Source organism: Mycena indigotica (assembly GCF_014461135.1).
Source record: "Mycena indigotica strain 171206Taipei chromosome Unknown Mind.scaff0010, whole genome shotgun sequence".
In the NCBI taxonomy this organism is placed as follows: Eukaryota; Fungi; Basidiomycota; class Agaricomycetes; order Agaricales; family Mycenaceae; genus Mycena; species Mycena indigotica.
Window position 1 is genome coordinate 2,484,613 of NW_023503009.1, and position 17,185 is coordinate 2,501,797.

General features: G+C 50.8%; 1 protein-coding gene across 1 annotated transcript; it reads left to right on the forward strand.

The window, feature by feature from the left end:
• Window positions 1-359: 359 nt before the first annotated feature.
• Window positions 360-763, forward strand: MIND_01138200 (uncharacterized protein; the record flags this gene model as incomplete). The annotated part of the gene is made up of 2 exons (XM_037367923.1): window positions 360-414; window positions 465-763. The coding sequence occupies exons 1-2, from the start codon at window positions 384-386 to the stop codon at window positions 761-763; spliced, it is 330 nt and encodes a 109-aa protein (XP_037215755.1). The 5' UTR covers window positions 360-383.
• Between the last annotated feature and the right edge of the window lie 16,422 nt (window positions 764-17,185).

Genomic DNA, 17,185 nt, shown 5'->3' on the forward strand with positions numbered 1-17,185 from the left:
TGGGCCTCTCACTGCCTGGCTCAGCAATCAATGCCGCCCTCAATGCTTGCACTGCGCATCTAGAATCGCATGTCCGTGCTGGCCGCCGTTTACAGAGTTGTTGGCCCGTTCCGCGGTCGTCAGGTTGGTCCTTCTGCTCATCATTAACTGCGTTACTAACCGCCATTTCAAGTCGTGTCGATTTGATGTGTCCCGGGGCGGCCACCTTACTTCGACACTGATACTGGTCATGGCGACGCAAACCAAGTCGCCTCAGGCGGTCTTCTGCGCTCATTGGCGGTGGCCCAAGCCCGACCGGATCCAGACGAAGCTCTCTCCCAATTGGGCTGAAGATACCGGTGCGGATCACTCAAGCGCAGGAGGGGCTGAAGCGCGATTTGGGGATGGTCCGGGAGTTTGCGAATGTTGTCGAAGGTGTGTATGATCGTCGTTTCTTGCTTTGAGAGGCTGATTCATTGTGATAGAATTACAAGTCTTGCAGATGACATATACCACACTTATTGACAGCCTCACGGACAGTCTTACGACCGTGCCAGACGAACCAGAAGCTGACGACCGATCTCATCGGTATAGTCGGCTCTCCAACTTCCCCCTTCTACCCCGGCGACGATCTCGATCGAGGTCCTCCGCCAGCACCCAGCCCCCGATTCCTGCAGTAGTCCAGCAACGACGAGCGTTAGAGGGCATTTGCGAGCAGTACCGCGTTGTGTGGGAGTGTGCGGCGCTGCTCGTGGAGCTGGGCAGAAGTGGTGCTGATGACTGAGGAGGAGCATAACACGAAATCGGTCGGCAGGAGCGACTTGAGCCAGCGGCAGTTGATTCTGTTGAGGGAGATGACATGTCAGGACGTTGAGCGCGAAGGAATTGTGTGAGATCAGCCTGACTGAAGTATTAAACCACCACAACAGTGCAAGTAGACAGAAGCGGAAAATTGATTTGCCTAATTGAGGTCAACACAGAGCCTGCAATGCAAGGAAGACAAACAAATTGGTTGCTAAAGCCCGCAACGCCGATGGAGTTGTTCTGGTTGACGGCTGGCGTTGTTCGAATGTTGTATAAGGCTTGGAGACATGCTGGAGTGATCATAGTGTTGCAACTGGCCGGGGCGTGGCTTCCGGCGTAGGGACCACCCCGTTGCTGGCGGTGAACATGGGCCCCGCGCGCATGGGTCACGAGAACGATGTTGTCGGCGCAATCAGGTTGATATGTGGGCCAATTCAGCGGGGACCGCATACGCGAGAGTGCGGATCGATTGCTTGCCGCTTGGGACATGGGTGAAGATATTGAAGTCCGCGTTGAGCATCTCGTTTGCCTTGCTGACAGGAACGGTGAACGGAACCCAGTCTCGTTTGCCTTGCTGACAGGAACGGTGAACGGAACCCAGTCTCCAGCATGTGTCAATGGTGTTGAAGCAATCCCGTGCGCTGCGAGCCATCATGATTGTGCAACAGCAAATGTCGTCTCTTCAGTAGGACGCACAAATGACTCCACCTGTAGATAGCATCAGTAACATTCTAATACCGTACGAGAAGTCGCACCTGTTCCTTGCTCAGCCATTGTCCGTAGAGCGGGATATCGGGGAAGCTGGCTGCATTTAGAGCGGTTTCGAGGCCAGGTAAGTCGCGCGCTGGGCAAGGTTGATACCAAGATTGAGCCTTTGCTCTGCCGGAGCGACATCCGAGTGGACGAAATCGATCGGAATAGAGTTTCGACGATCAAGAATGACCAATTTTCGGCCGTACACTACGGCTGCGGCGAATGAAAACGCCCAGAGACGAGAGAAAAGCATGAAATCTGGGGAGTTTGCTGCATCACGACAACAGAGTGATTAAGAGCAAAGGACACACTGCTTCAGTGTTCATGGCGATAACAAGGAAGCCTTGTCTTCGAATTTTTGTGAGCACGATACGAGGATGATTTCTCGGGGTGGGTGAAAGATTGCTATAAACAGAAAGGAGGGCAGTAACCCTGCTGGGGTCAGTCCCTGTCTTGCTGTCCTCGATCTCGTTGCTTACCACCACCCAGAACGACCTGTTTCGACCTAGACTGCCATTCATCCCCAGTTTGCAAAAGATCTTCTTGTTTTTGTTGCCATTGACCCGGGTTTGCAGGTCTGTGGCTGGATTTCGGCTAGGGGATGCACTTCTAATCGATGTCGAAGACAGCGCGCTTCGTCTCGCGATATGGCTCGATTGAGACCGCGCTAGACAGCACATTTGCTGCGGATCATTCGACAGACTGCCAAGGTCAGTTCCAGCGTCCCTCGCTTCTAACATTGCCACTTACCACTCATCAGAACACCTTGTTTCGCCCAAGGCTGTCGTTCATAATCGCGGCTGGAACAGGTAAGACTTTGGCGGGTTTATCACGCTGTCGCTCGCGCTGAAAGCCAGTTGTTTAGGCCCACCGTTGCGAGCAACACTGCCCGAAGCATCCCGAGTTCGAGTTTGCGCTAGATTCGTCCTGGTTTGACTGCTGCTGACCGAGTTCTACAGATATGCGGCAGGCATTCGGCCAGGCAACGCGTTTTCGATGGCGCTTGGATGTGCCGTTTGGCCGGGCTTCGGAGGTCGAGCTGGAGCGACTGTTAGTAAACGGGACTCACCAGGCGCAAGTATTACCGTTGCGCTCTCCATTCATGGACTAATCTTCGTTCGCAGGCCGCTTGGACAGCGTCTAGGGAAAGAGTCAGCAAGCACAATACTTAGCAACGATTTGTACCTTTCTCATGCACCCTCTTTTCGCCTTCTCATGCTGACTATCTCTTGCAGCTCGCCGCAGACGTTCCGTTCGCGATTGCCAACCTTCGGCTGGTGTGTGTTTTGCTTATTCTTGACATTGCCGCTGACAAACGCGTTCGTTAGCATTGATTCCGCAAGTTGCGAGAGCGGCACGAACGCTAGTGGCACCCCGGCATCTTGTTGTGTGGGTTAACGATGGCGTAGTGAGAGGTTCCGGCCCGCAGTACCTAGATTTTGAGGTAGCGCTGCCGAGCGAGCGCCGGTCCAGCTTGCCAGATAAAGCCGTGTAGGTGGCCGTTGTTGCGTGAGAACGCGGCCCGTGCTGTTAGGGGCGGCTTTGAGGCGGGCTGGTTGGGGGCAGCGGCGGGGAGGAGGAAGGGATGCGGAGTGGTTGGTCAGCGACACGTGACCGGGTGACGGACCCGACTTGCCGGCCACGGTCCCACGCTGCCGCCGCTGCTGGGGGGGAAAAGGGTATGTCCGCGCTCGTCTTGTCCCCGTTTGACTTGTGCTCACCATCAGTGCAGAGTTGTGCGGCGGTGTCCTCAAGTTGTCGGGGTTGCGATGCAGGTGCGTATGCTGGTTGTTGCTGTGGGCTTGGTCGCTGACGCACTCGTCATAGTTGTTAATAGGTGGAGCCGCGGCCACGACCTGAAGTCGCTGTTGTCGTGGTTTCACCCTTGGGCAAAGGTGCGCGTTGACCTTTTGCTGTTGGTTATGTTGCTAATTGCGAATTCAGTTCCTGTGCCCTACTCCGCTGGACATGATTATCGTACCATTCTCAATCCATTTGCTCCACCTCCCTGCTGACCATTGTTTGCAGGCCTTGACCTGCACTCTCTCGTCAGAGGGTCTTGAAGTTCTGTTACTTCTTGATCTTTGTTCACGAACTTCATTTCCGGGCGTCGTTTCCAACGCAGGCGCGTGTCGTTACCGTCTCCTTCCTGCTGACCATTAATTTTAGACCAACCTTCGTTATGCAGCACGTACCGTACCATTCATGCTGCTTGACCTTCTTACTGACCGTCATCTTCAGTTATCTTGGGTTGGTCATCGACCTCTGCTTGCCGTTCGAAGTCGTAACAAGACTTCAGTTGGTAACTCTTCGTGTTTGGCCTCTCCTTCGTCATCTCCCCGCTCACCGTTTTTCCCAGTCTGTTCGCATCGTCGGAGTCGGCCTTGTCGCCTCGTTTGGCTCGTCTTGACTGAATCGTGAGTAGTTATTGCTGTCGTCACATTTAAGTATTAACAAGCGTTCTGACTGTTTGTCAGACACATCCAAATCGAATGGCGCGAATCGTACATCCCCGCCTCCCTCGTAGCGCGTGTCCATGTCGTTCCTGCTCACTCCCCCGCTGACTTCTCATCAGCGCCTTCGATTTCGCGGTAATCGTGGACGGGAGCGGTTCGCGAGCGGCGTTGGCTAGTTGCCCATCGTCCTGACTGAGGCATAGAGTTGCGATGGTGGGTGGTCTCTGTCGTTCATCTACTCGTTGATTGAATACTGCTGGAAGAATGTGCGTTGGCATGGAGAACGAGGTGGCCCGGGGCTTGCTTGTTGACGAGTGCTTCGCAGAGTGAGCATCGCGAGAGGCGGTGTCGAAAGTGGGGCAGCGGGCTCAGTTGGTACTGTTGCCTGAGTGCTGGCGGAAGGGAGCTGAAATCTCGAGAAAGATATTGACCATGCTTGTACTGGTTTTTGCTCCCACATGCCGTCCAACGACACTGTATTATTGGTATCTCCTGCCCTTAGCGCTGAGCGCTGAGCGCTGAGCTGGTTTGCCAAGCCCATCACCTATCTCGCAACCTACGTTTTTTATCTTGCATCCGCGGGCAGCGGTTGTTACCGAACGGACTCTACAATGGGACACTGTCGAGAAAGAGTCGGGGACTGGCGCCTCACCACTACGACCGATTAAGTAATCAGTGTTTCCAAACAGTGTAACACTGTGACATACTACTGACCAGTTTCGCAGTTTCCTCATTTCCGCTGTCATCCTCAAAAGGAAGTTTTCAGCGGCTCCACACTTGCTCCACACACAGCATTGGAGAATGAGTCATCAATGCTGACAAACTGATACCTATGCTACATCGATCATGTACTCGTTACAAATGTGCTATTCAACTGCATGTCCTCGAGGCCTGCAAGGCTTGATGCTGCTAGAGTGGCGTGGGTGTTACCATGTCTTGCCTTGGACTTTGCTTTGAGTCCGCTACTCGCGCCGGCACTATATGCTGCATCATCTCCGGCTCTCTTCCGTTTTTTTGCTTTGACTCCTGGCATGATAGCGTTTGCGCGAAATTCCGTTGCTGAGGTTAAGTTGGGTGCAAGTCGTTGGGCAGTAGGCAAGACCTCATTGTGGTCAAGTTCAAGAACAGCGTCAAGTGCTTTGTCAAGGGCCTCGAGCTCCGGAGTTGGCTTGTCGTGACTGATGGTAAGCAGACGTAGCAAGCCAGTTGCACGTTCCATCTTCTGCGCAAGTACTGTGATGAATGGGAGCTGTGTTGGTCGAGCAGTAGTCGGTTCGAGCTCAGAGGGGATTGTCAATGTTGCTGCTTGCGCTTGATATGCGGAGTAATCTTGATGTGCCTGGACATTGCGGAGAGGACGGTCAAAGAGGGCGCTAATGGCTGCAATGTGTTTGCAGAATTGCAGAAGCGGAAAATCAGGGCAGTCACAGAAGTATGCATCCATATCAACCGCATAGCAATTTGTGCGGTTAGACTGTGATATGACGACAAATCGGCTGTCCTCCATATAGATGATATCATCGCAACTGATTGTTTGGCTCTTCTGAATGATATCCACCCGCTTGCGTGCCTCGAGATCTGGTCCTTCGAAACCAAGCAGACGGTGCCGTTGATTCAGTCGATAGTAAGGTAATACTTTTGTCATGAGCGTCCAAAGCAGATGGTCCATTCGACGATTGCGATGACCTTCAAGAAACTTCGATTTGAGGACATGGTGCCAAGCCTCAAGTAGCATATTGGTGTTGTTGTTCTGAAAGACCGTGAACTGACTGCGATAAACAGCTGACCACATGCTGATAACCGAGTCAGAAAGCCAGTATTGTTGAAGGTATTCGAGGAATGATGGCGGAGCTATCTCTTGAATGTGACTCCACATGCTTCGAAACTGAGCAGGTGTACGAAGACGAATCCAAGCTTTCAGGGCTTCCCAGAGCTGCCGATTTGTTGGAATATGAAGATGCTGTTGCCAGGCATGGAGGACGTGCCACCAGCACAGAAGCATGATAGTGTTGGGGTATACTCGACGACATGCATTGATTTGTGCCCAGTCAAAGTCGGTCATTATGTATGCCGGCGCAAGTAGTGTTTTTGCAGCGACTTTTGACAAGAAGAAAGTGATTGTCTCTGTCGTACCATCTGACGCAAGCATCCAGGCTGTTGGAATGCCATGCCCCCACCGATCTTGTACCATCAATGTCCACAGATTGAGATTTTGGTACATTGTGATGTTGTGGGTAGCGTCGATGAACAGCATTGAGTTGCCATGTTGCGCAAGGTACTGACGTTGCCATTTGGTTTGGAGGATGAGCACGAAGACATCAGCAGCAAGGTTAGAACCAGAAGGTGGCATATCACATTTGGCCTTGAAGAAAAGCACATGACCCTTGGCGTCGAGTTCATCCTTCCATAGTAGCAGTGAGCGAGAATCATTTGAGTGCTTCCGCACACTCTCTGCATCGATTTGATTCTTGATTCGTCGCACATCAGCAATAGTGACCACGTCTGAACGACGGGAGACGAGTAGGCCTTCGTCCTCCATGTCGTAATCATTATCTTCATCATAGATCCCATTATGAACGCGGCGGAGCTGTAATATCTATTAGTCCCAGCAGGAGTGAACAGACAGGCAAGTTACGAACAACTTCCTCGGGTGCAACCTTTGCGCGCAGTAATGCAGCCATATGCTCTCGGACTTCCCGTGGTATGACAAGAAAACGGAGATTCTCATTGCCAAGATTGTGGTTGTGTGCATCTCGGTACTTCGCCAGAACAATCTCAGTCCCAGGATAGGTTTTGACGACAAGAACACATTTGCAGTCACTGAATTTCGCCTGAATTTTCAGATACCGAGCAGCATCTTCTTCATCAACCTGCCAATCGTTGGTTGGTGGCGGCGTTGGCGAGGGTGTCTGGAGATCTGGCCCGAGAAGCTGGTCGAGTCGCCGCTGAAGGGCAGTTTCGTGTGCCTTGGCAGCCGCAAGACTGTGCTGAATGGCAAGGATAGTCTCGTCATTGTCGTCTTGGAGAGGGAAGGGTTCTGGCTGGCGACGACGACGTGGTGTTGGCGAATTCTTGGCCTCTAAGCGATGCCCACTACAACCTCCGCAGTCCAAACAGTGAGTTTTGCACATTTTGCAGGCCTTCGGTGCACGACGCGTACAGGTCTCACGAGAGCAACGCTTGACAGAGCTTTGAGCCGACCATTTGCTGTTTGCTTGGCGAGCAGGGGGAGGTGTACGAAGCAAGACACGTTCTGTGGTTGGAGGACGAGGAAGACGGCGGAGGAGGTCTGAGGGATGGTTGCCAAGTTTGAATAAGTGAATGTGCTTCTGTCCATCGGCGTGGAGGTGATCTTGCCAGCACTACAGAGCTTGTAAGCACTGAAGATCGTGAAATGGCTACGACGCACCCCAAACATGTAAGCTCCATCCTTTTTACGACGGAAAAGATCAAGCGAGGCATTGTGGCGAGTTCCATCCACAAGGAAACGGGGGCAGCGAAACAGCGGGTCGTCAATGCTTGGTTGGGGAAGTTGATGACGCGAGTAATAGTTGAGCATGGGGCTGCTGAACGACGCAATATGAGAGAGAGAGAGGGAAGACGCAGGCGTGCCGTCACATACGTCACATATTCTATGATGTTCTATCGATTGCACTGATTGCCGCCGCTCCATAACTTTCCTTTTGTGGGTGACAGCGGAAATGAGGAAACTCAAGAGTCTTCAATTCACAGCCGTGTTTCAAAAATGTTGAGGGTGGGAACGTTAGTGGGAAGAGGCAAAGTTTTTTAACAAATGTTTCCATCATACAAACTGGACCAAAAAGGTCAAGTTTTCATAAGAGAAAAATTTATTAGACAATCCAAAATTTACAAATGGGTATTTTAGTGCTACAAATGGCAAGTATTACTATAAATGTTCTTTAGTTACAAAGTCATCTAAAAACATTGGGCTTTTCTACTAGTTTTGAGACCAAGGGAAAATGTATTGTAAAATGTAAACTATTAGAACAAGTGTTTTCAAGTGGAAAAACTTTAGTTTATTAACAGTTTTTTAGGCCTGAAAAACATAATAAAACACTTTGCATGGTAGAATGAGTTTTCTGATGTGGAAAATATTAGACTTTTCAATGAGTTTTTTGGCCTAGAAAATTTCAAATATTCCAATACATTTTTTGACCTCCAGAAATATTAAATAAATTCAATTGTTGCGTCATTTTTTCGCCCGAATTCGACTGGATCAGGTGATTTTTTGTCGACCTTCACAAGATGATACATTGCTCTGCTGGCTAATGAGAAACCCCCAACTACAGTCTCCTGGTCAACGCCGATGCCCGCCTACATGTGACAAATGCTAGCGGGATTCCGGGTCACCGGACGGCCCCAAATGGCCAGTGTGTCCAGCCGACGGGCCGCACCCGGACGGGACAGGCAGTAGGATGACACATGCAACCCGCCAGCTGCAGGCCGTTTGTCACGGTTCGGGTCGGGCCGCCAGGCCACGAAGGTGCACGGGCCCGCATACCGCCATACTCCTCGACGCTTCCACATTCTTCCAGCCCCTTCCCTTCATCCCTGAGGCCCTACGTAGCGCCCATCCGATCCGCCCTGGGACCTGGCGCCCATCCGATCTATCCCTAATATCATAGGCATATAAAACCGTACTTACAAGATGTAGTCGCTAGGCTAATATCGTCTATTCTCCGGGCGAATACCCACCTTTCGTGCTCCCCAGACCCTCTCGAAGTTGGACCCCCCGACGCCCCGATACGGCCCGAGCCCGACGCTGACAGAATATTAGCCTCCCCCCACGAACGCAAGAAAGTGCGACAATGTCTACCGAGCACGACAGTACAATGGGAACCCCCGCGAACCAGGGGGACGAGCGTGCCCGATTCATGGGCCTGGGCCATAACAAACAACAGGAGTTCCTGTTCGCCCATCTGTTCCGAACGAATCAGGAGATGGAGCAACTCAAGGCGGAAAACACTGCCCTGGCGAATCGACAAGTGGTCATCGAGGCCGAGCTGTCCCGAGTAAACGGGGAGTACACAGCTGTACAGCAGGGAGTTATGCAGACACCCTCTATGGCTAGATCTATGCATAAAATGCTGGTGAGGTCCACAGAAAGCTATCCATAAGATATGGGTGTTCCACCAGAGACCTCTAAGTGAGACTGTGACAGGAATTGTGACAGGAGATCAAAACTGATATTACACAACAGGATTGACAGATATCACTTATGTAATATCATATATAATATCCTTAAGTCCTATTTCTTCAGGCCGATGACCCGGTATGTAGTTAGGGGGACTGTGTGATAGGGAAAAGAGATTATCATCCTAATTGGGATGAAATTGATGGATCTCTATATAGCCATCAGAATCACTGATGCCAATCAAAAAATGGTTCCACATCAAGGTATATATCTAGATGCCATCACTTCATCACTGATAACCCTCTCAGGTAGTCTAATAATAATAAATTCAAGGGCTGTTATATATTACAAATAGCTGGACCCATATCTTATGCATAATATTCCCTGGACACCACCCATATCTTATGCATAGATCTGACTATAGGAGCTGATGCAGAGCTACGATCTGCTCCGCCAAGCCAGAGAAGACTTGGCCCATCGGCCCCACGGAGGGAATACACGAGTAACCGTCTCTCCCCCTAAGGAGTTCACGGGCAACGCCAGCGAAGTAGACGCCTTCCTGGCCGATTGCTGGTTGGCTTTCGAAGCCAACGTGAATGTTTACAATGACGAAGTACGAAAGATCTCGTACGCCCTCTCCTACATCAAAGGAGGAAACGCGGTCACGTGGAAGGAGAACGTCTCCCAAGCCATGAAGCTCCGCACCGCCGATGCCTATACTACGTACGAAGGCTTCGAGAAAGCCTTCATCGCGGCCTTCCGAGGGGAGGCCCACGCTGAGATCGCACAGCAGAAGATGGAGACCTTCGTCCAGACCAAGGACATGGATGCGACCAGCTATTTCACAGTACTCGACTCCCTCAACAAAGTCGCGCACTACAACGATGTCAACCTCATTCGCGTCACCAAGAACTGTATGCTTCGGGGCGTTACGAACGCGGTCTACCGAAAGGACACGCTCCCCGATACCTACGAGGCCTGGAAGGCAGAGGCCATTGAGCAAGACGGCGCACTCCGCCGCTACCGTATTTTCGACGAAAGCCACAAAGTCAACCACCCGCGGGCCAAAACACCCCCGACGACGCCTGCCCCTGCCAAGAGCGGGTTTAGCAACCGCAACCCATGCAACGGTTGGGCCCGAAACGCGGCGATTGGCGCCACCGGACCGACCGTGGCCGCCCGGTGGTTCACCAAGCTCGACGTGCGTTGGGGGTACAACAACATACGCATAAAAGAAGGCGACGAAGAGAAGGCCACGTTCGTTACCAACCGGGGCCTATTTGAACCACTCGTGATGTTTTTCGGCCTCACCAACTCTCCGGCTACGTTCCAATCCATGATGAATGAACTGTTTTCCAACCTGATCTCCCAGGGTCGCGTGATCGTGTATCTGGACGATATCCTCATATATTCCAGCGACCTCTCCGAACATTGCGCGACGGTGAAAGAGGTCCTACGGATCCTGAAGGACAACCAACTGTATCTGAAACCGGACAAGTGCGACTTCGAGCGGAACAAAGTCGAATACCTCGGCGTGATCATCGGGAACGGGCAACTCCGCATGGACCCGATCAAGGTCGCGGGCATGCGCGAATGGCCCCGACCTCGTAATTTGCGGGAGGTGCAAAGCTTCCTGGAGTTCCTCAACTTCTACCGACGATTCATCAAGGACTTCGGCGCCTACGCCAAGCCACTCACTCGACTGACCCGGAAAGACAGCCCATGGAAATGGGGACCAGAAGAGGAGGAGGCCTTCCAGACGTTGATAGACCGGGTCACTGACGAACCAGTTCTACACTTTCCTACGGATCACGGAGCATGGCGGGTCGAAGCGGACTCCTCCGACTTCGCCACCGGGGCCGTCCTTTCGCAAGAGCAAGAGGGGAAATGGGTACCGATCGCGTTTCTCTCTCGGGGCCATGAACGACACTGAGCGCAACGACGACATCCACGATAAAGAAATGCTCGCCATTATGCGGGCCCTTACTGAATGGCGACATTATCTCCAGAATGGGGGAGAAAAGCCGTTTGAGATCTGGACCGACCACAAGAACCTGGAGTACTTCATGACTGCTAAGAAGCTGAACCGGCGACAGGCACGATGTGTCAGACTGCGGGTCGGGCCGTGCAAGGACCTCTCCTAAGAACGCGCGCCCGGAACAGAACAGACGAATAGTCGGGCCCGCAAGTACGGCAGGCAGGGTAGATCGAAACCGAAAGGGCCCGTGAACTCGGTCCCTTGTCGCTGTCGGTGGTCGGAGATTCGAATCGGGTCGTGTCGGGCCCGATGAGTCGATAACGTCTCCTCGCACGGAGTAAGGTAGTTCTTCAGACGATCTAAGCGATAGAGTACAGGGTACGCTATCGCGCCTTATATACGCGGGCCCGCAAAGGGGGTGATCGGACACCCTGGCCTCTCCTCCTCCTCCTCGCTCCCGTTCCTGGCCGCAGAGGGGACGATTGTACATCCCTTGCGGGCCAGGCGCTACTCCTAACCTCCTAGCACTCCTCCCCAGTCCCCTTGTGTCGAGTTGGGCTTGGCGACGGCTCGACGCGTCGTTCTCGGTCACGTGCTTCCCACGTGTGCGTTCCTCCTACTGGGGCGCATGTTCCCCGTCGTCACGTGCTGCGTGCTACGGGCCCGCGATGGCCCGACACCAGCGCCGGAGCGGACGGGCCGGGTCTTATCCGTGACACGATGGTCACTCGAACTTAGCGAGTATCACTTTTCCTTGTTACATAAGCCGGGGGAAAACGAACGCGCAGGCCGACGCGTTATCCCGAAGAAACGGGTACGACAACGGGAAGGAGGATAACCAGGACATTGTACTCCTACCGGCGGGGCTATTCAAGGAACACGCGATCCGCGCAATGCTCACATTGGCACCTCTCGCAGCTAGTGCAATGTGCAGCATCTGGGTTATAGCCCCAAAGTGCAATGCACAACATGTGGGCTATTCTTATATCTTGATATATTATATTAAGGGAAGATGATATGACTAATATAAGATCATATATGAGAAGGTAAATCACCTTTTCTTCAGGCCGATGATTCAATATGTAATATTATGGACTTAATAGAGCGGAAAGAGACTATCAATATTAAATTAAGTGGGAGTGATGCAAGATCACACAGTCATCAAAATCAGTGATCTCTTGCAAAAATGGTTCCACACACAATAGATTATACAAGGAACATTGATCCCATCACTATATATATGATATAAGACACCAAAACAGTTAAAGAAGATAAAAGTGAAATAAAGTAATTCTTGCGTTGAAGGAGACTGGGTTAGATCCCATATGTTGTGCATTGCACTTTTGGGTTATAACCAAGATGTTGCGCATTGCACCAGGTGTTCCAGCTGACATTGGAGCATACAGAAGGCGACGGGTTGATGAATTCGATCCGACGGGCCGAACCGGCCACGGAGGAGAAGGTCCTCAAACTCTGGGAAAAGGGAGAACCGGAAGGCTGGGAACAGCACGTCGGCTTCAAGACTTGGAACAGACTAGTGTACGTGCCCCCAGCTATGGGACTGAGACACCGGGTGCTACGACAACACCACAATATCCCTCTTGTCGGGCACCCGGGATGGCATCGAACCCTCGAGCTTACGACCCGCAACTATTGGTGGCCGTCGATTCAGACCGATTGCCAGGCCTACGTACGGGCCTGCCCGTTGTGCCAACGAACAAAGATATTCCCGAGACGCCCCGTAGGGACCCTGGTCCCGAACAGCGTGCCGACCCGGGTATGGCAGCGCATATCAATCGATCTGATCGTTCAATTACCCGAGTCCTCCGGATATAACGCAATTCTCGTCATCGTCGACAGACTGGGTAAAGGGATCCATGTACTCCTGTGCACGGGGAACATCTCCGGGGAAGGAGTCGCCCGGCTATATCGTGATCACGTCTGGAAGGATTACGGATTCCCAGAGGAAGTGACTAGCAACCGGGGCCAGCAATTCATCGGGCATTTCATGAGCGACTTGAGCAAATTGCTGGGTATCGAGGTCCGATCTTCATCAGCTTACCACCCGCAGACGGACGGGCAAACAGAGCGCGCGAATATGGAGGTCGAGCAGTACCTTCGAACATTCTGCAACTTCCAGCAGAGTGACTGGTCGGACTGGCTTTCCCTAGCGGAATTCGCTTTCAACGACAAAGTAAACTCCTCGACAGGGTTCTCGCCCTTCTTCCTCACGCTGGGATTTCACCCGAGAAAGGGGTCCGAAGCCCCGCAAGAGGTCCCAACTGAAGCGGCCACCGTGTTTGCCGAGCGAATGAAAGAAGCTCGGGCTGACACGGCCGAAGCCATGAAGGAGGCCCAAGGAACTATGAAGAAGTATTATGACCGGAAGCACTCCCCGGACCCGAACTACGCCGAAGGGGACAAAGTATACCTCCAGGGTACGAATCTCACCAGCGATCGGCCCTCGAAAAAACTAGACGACAAAAGATTCGGGCCGTTCGAAGTCAAGCGCAAAGTCGGTAAAACGTCCTACGAACTGATATTGCCCCCCAACTTGGCACGTGAGCCCCGTCTTTCCACACGGCTAATGCGTATGGCTAATTGATTTTTCAATTTAAGTGCCATTTCGCCATGGTTTTGCCAAATCGCCATAGTTGATTGCCACCTGGCACTAAACACGTGATTTCCGAAAATAGAAATTTATTTTGAGCTAAAAATTATAATAAATCTGTGACTTTCCAGCCTCCTTGAGCCCTATTCCGAACCACATTGACCTTCTGCACTTCTTCCCGAGGAATAACACTATCTAGTGCGTCTTTGACCAAGTCAAAACGATAGATATCGCCAGCCATCAGTGACAGCGTGGCATGCTTCTTTTTCTTACTCTTCATTGCTGCGGCCATGGGCAATTGCTCAGGCAGCTCTTGATCAGAGTCTTCCTCCTCATTGACGGCAGCAGCAGCTCCATCCTCACCCATCTCCTCCTCCTCTGCGAGTGTCCCCTCGAGATCCTTGAAAACAGCATCAACCCCATTAGCCCCTTCATCTGCCTCGGCATCACTCAAGGAATGCAATGGTGCCTGCCATCGCTCCAGAATCTTATCACGCTCCAATGGCGGGGAGTTTTCCGCAGTTAAGCGAGCAGCCGGCTGTGTTATGGCTTGGGTGGAGGTGTCGGATGGTCGAGTTGCTGCTGGTTTCGAGGTTTTCACTGGTGCACGCTGCTTGGCCTCTTCGACAAGGGCACTGCGGATCTTGGCCAGCTTAGAAAAGGTGTCGACACCAAGGCTATTTCGTTTTGCTGATTGAATTCCGTTGCAGGCGGAAAATAGGCGTTCAATCTCTGCCGAATGTGGGACAAGTGACAAGAGTGCGTTTGCAAGTCCTTTGAGCGGATGTGCCTTAATCGAGATGGCCAACCCCTTCCACCAATCCCCAGCGTTTTTTTGGCCACCAGCAAACAGCTCCCGACAAGCAGCGTAGTTGCCAATGTCCTCAGTGAGTCCTCTCGCTTCGTCTTCTTCCCAGCCCCACTGCTCAGCTATCTCCAGTGCCGTTTGCTTCAAATCTCGAAGCGTATAACCGGGGGCAGCCTCCACAACTGCAAGCTTGCGACAGAGTGGATGGAGGAATAAGGCAAGACGGTGAACAGGTGTCGCCATCTTTCGAAAGCGTTTGTCGACAACACCACATGCGTATGCTTTAAAGGCCTTGAATTCGGCAGTGGGGTCGTCCTTTTCATCAAGAAGTGACAGCTGACGAGCAGCGTCTAGGAGATTCAGCATGCAGTCTGCGAGGTTGACTGCCCTTTCTTCTGAAGCGGCGATTGCGTCCACAAATGGCCACGCAAAACGAACGATACAAGTTGCCCAAGCCCAGAAATCCTCATCATGGTCTTGGATGATGCGAATGACATCTGCGTTCACCGGTGAGTATCCGTCCGGAGGCCATCTTGCATCTGGGTGTGCAACGAGAATGCTGAGGGGTGTGCGATAACTCCAACAGCAGTTCTGTAAAGCGAGCGGCAAAGCTCGTCTTCCCAGCCGTCGATGATGAGAGTCCCACTCCGCTGCATCCCTTGAAGACGATTGACAGTTGCCAAGTGGACTTCGCTGTGTTCGGCGTCAAGAAACAGTGTCGACATCACATTCTGCAACGCGATGTGGAAGGATGGCCGGATAGCATTTGTGAAATCAGCAAGGAAGAGGTTGTCCGCGTTGAGGAACGGGGTGTTGGAATGGACGAAGTAACGCCATAGTTTTCGATTGGCCCCGTCTTCTTGCCCTTGCGTCATGGGATAGTCGACAACACCAAGTAGGTTGCCTTGTATCTTCGGTTTTTTCTTGGGTGGCTCACCAGTGACAGGATCACGAACGACACTTGATTTGCCACCACTGGTAACTGTTGCATCAGTAGGTGAGTCTTCGTCAGGAGTCTCTAGGACCTTCTTGCTCTTCATAACAAGATGTGCTGCTGTTCGTGCATGGGCCGGGGCACTTGGGCACTTCTTCACAGATATAATATGGTTCGCCACTCGGTTTTCACGATGTTCTAGCTCGGTGGAACAGTAGTTGCACAAGAAGATTTTTCGTTTAGAGCTGTTGTTGACCAGATGTAGGTATGTGAAATGTGCAACATAGAACGGGTTGAGCTCCCGACCAACCATAGTGGCGAGAGTATGTGTGTGGAATAGAGATGGTAGATTGAGGCCCACAATAACTGCTTATATATGGCCGGCGTGGTGGCGCTTTGTTGAGCATGCACACCGGATTTGGTAAAATATCCCTTGAAGTAGAAACTGTGCTAGATTCTGGTAGAATCTAGAACCAAATCAACCTATGGAGATTTGCCCAAAATATACATTTTTGAAACTGAGAATGATTTTAGTCAAATATATACTAGTTTTAGGCAGTCTGAGATGAAAACTATCTATGGGACTGAAACTATGCCTGAAATGGTTGATATCTGTGCACATATATTTGGTCATGATATCACGCACATCAAATGTGGCGAAACTGACAGTGAAACAAAGGATTTCACTGACAGTTTCAGCACAGATGATACAAAGGAAATCAGCAGTGGAGAAATGCACATAGATTCTCTTTGTTTCTATTTACATTTCTCCACTGCTGAAACTGTAGATTTACAGTACAATGAAATCATTGTTGAAATCTCAAATTTATTCATGCCAGAAATTGTGATTAAAACTGTCAGTATATACATTGGAGAAATTGTAAGAGATATTGTATGTATATCAGTGACTTGAGGGTCAACCCTCAGGTTAACCCTCAAGTCAACCCCAAGGGTCTGATCTCCGGGTAAACCCTACAAGTTCAGTCTCCAGCTACATATTTAAATACATAATTAGCATGAATGGGATAACAACTTTGTAATGACTTTACACAAACTTTCTAATAAATGTTACCAGATTGTAGGGACCCTTAATACATGTTACTATTCAGTTTAGACCTATGCTTCAAGGTCAATGGTTGAGTCAGAAAATGCAAATTACTGACCCAACCCTGAGTTTTCAAAACAGTGGTAGGGTCATATCTTAATGAGTTCTTATCCGTTCCTAACATGTTATATATGAGCAGGAAGGTGTTCAATTGGCCTATAAACTGGTATTCAACATAAAGTTCATTGTATACAAAACCACAGACTTTATTACAAAATACATTTTGACTATTAGATTGTTAACCCAATTACTTGATGGTTTCTAGGCTGTTCATCAAAAGTTGGATATGGTCAGAAAGGTATTTCCAAATTCTACAAACTTGATTTCAACCCTGATATGGTTGATTACAAAACCACAGACTTTCACTACAAGTCAAGGTTTATTGAATTGACTTCAAAATCCAAAGTCAACCAAATGACTCCATATTGCACATAGTAGTAGAGCTTCATTGATTGAGTAAGTGTTCAGTTCAAACCTATTCAAAATTTATGATAGTTGACTCACAAAAGGTGAAATACTCCCAAAATATTGGCTTTGTTAGTTTAGGGCTAGCCTGGCTCAAATAGTATTAACACTATATTGTTGTGAATTTCCCCTTCCTG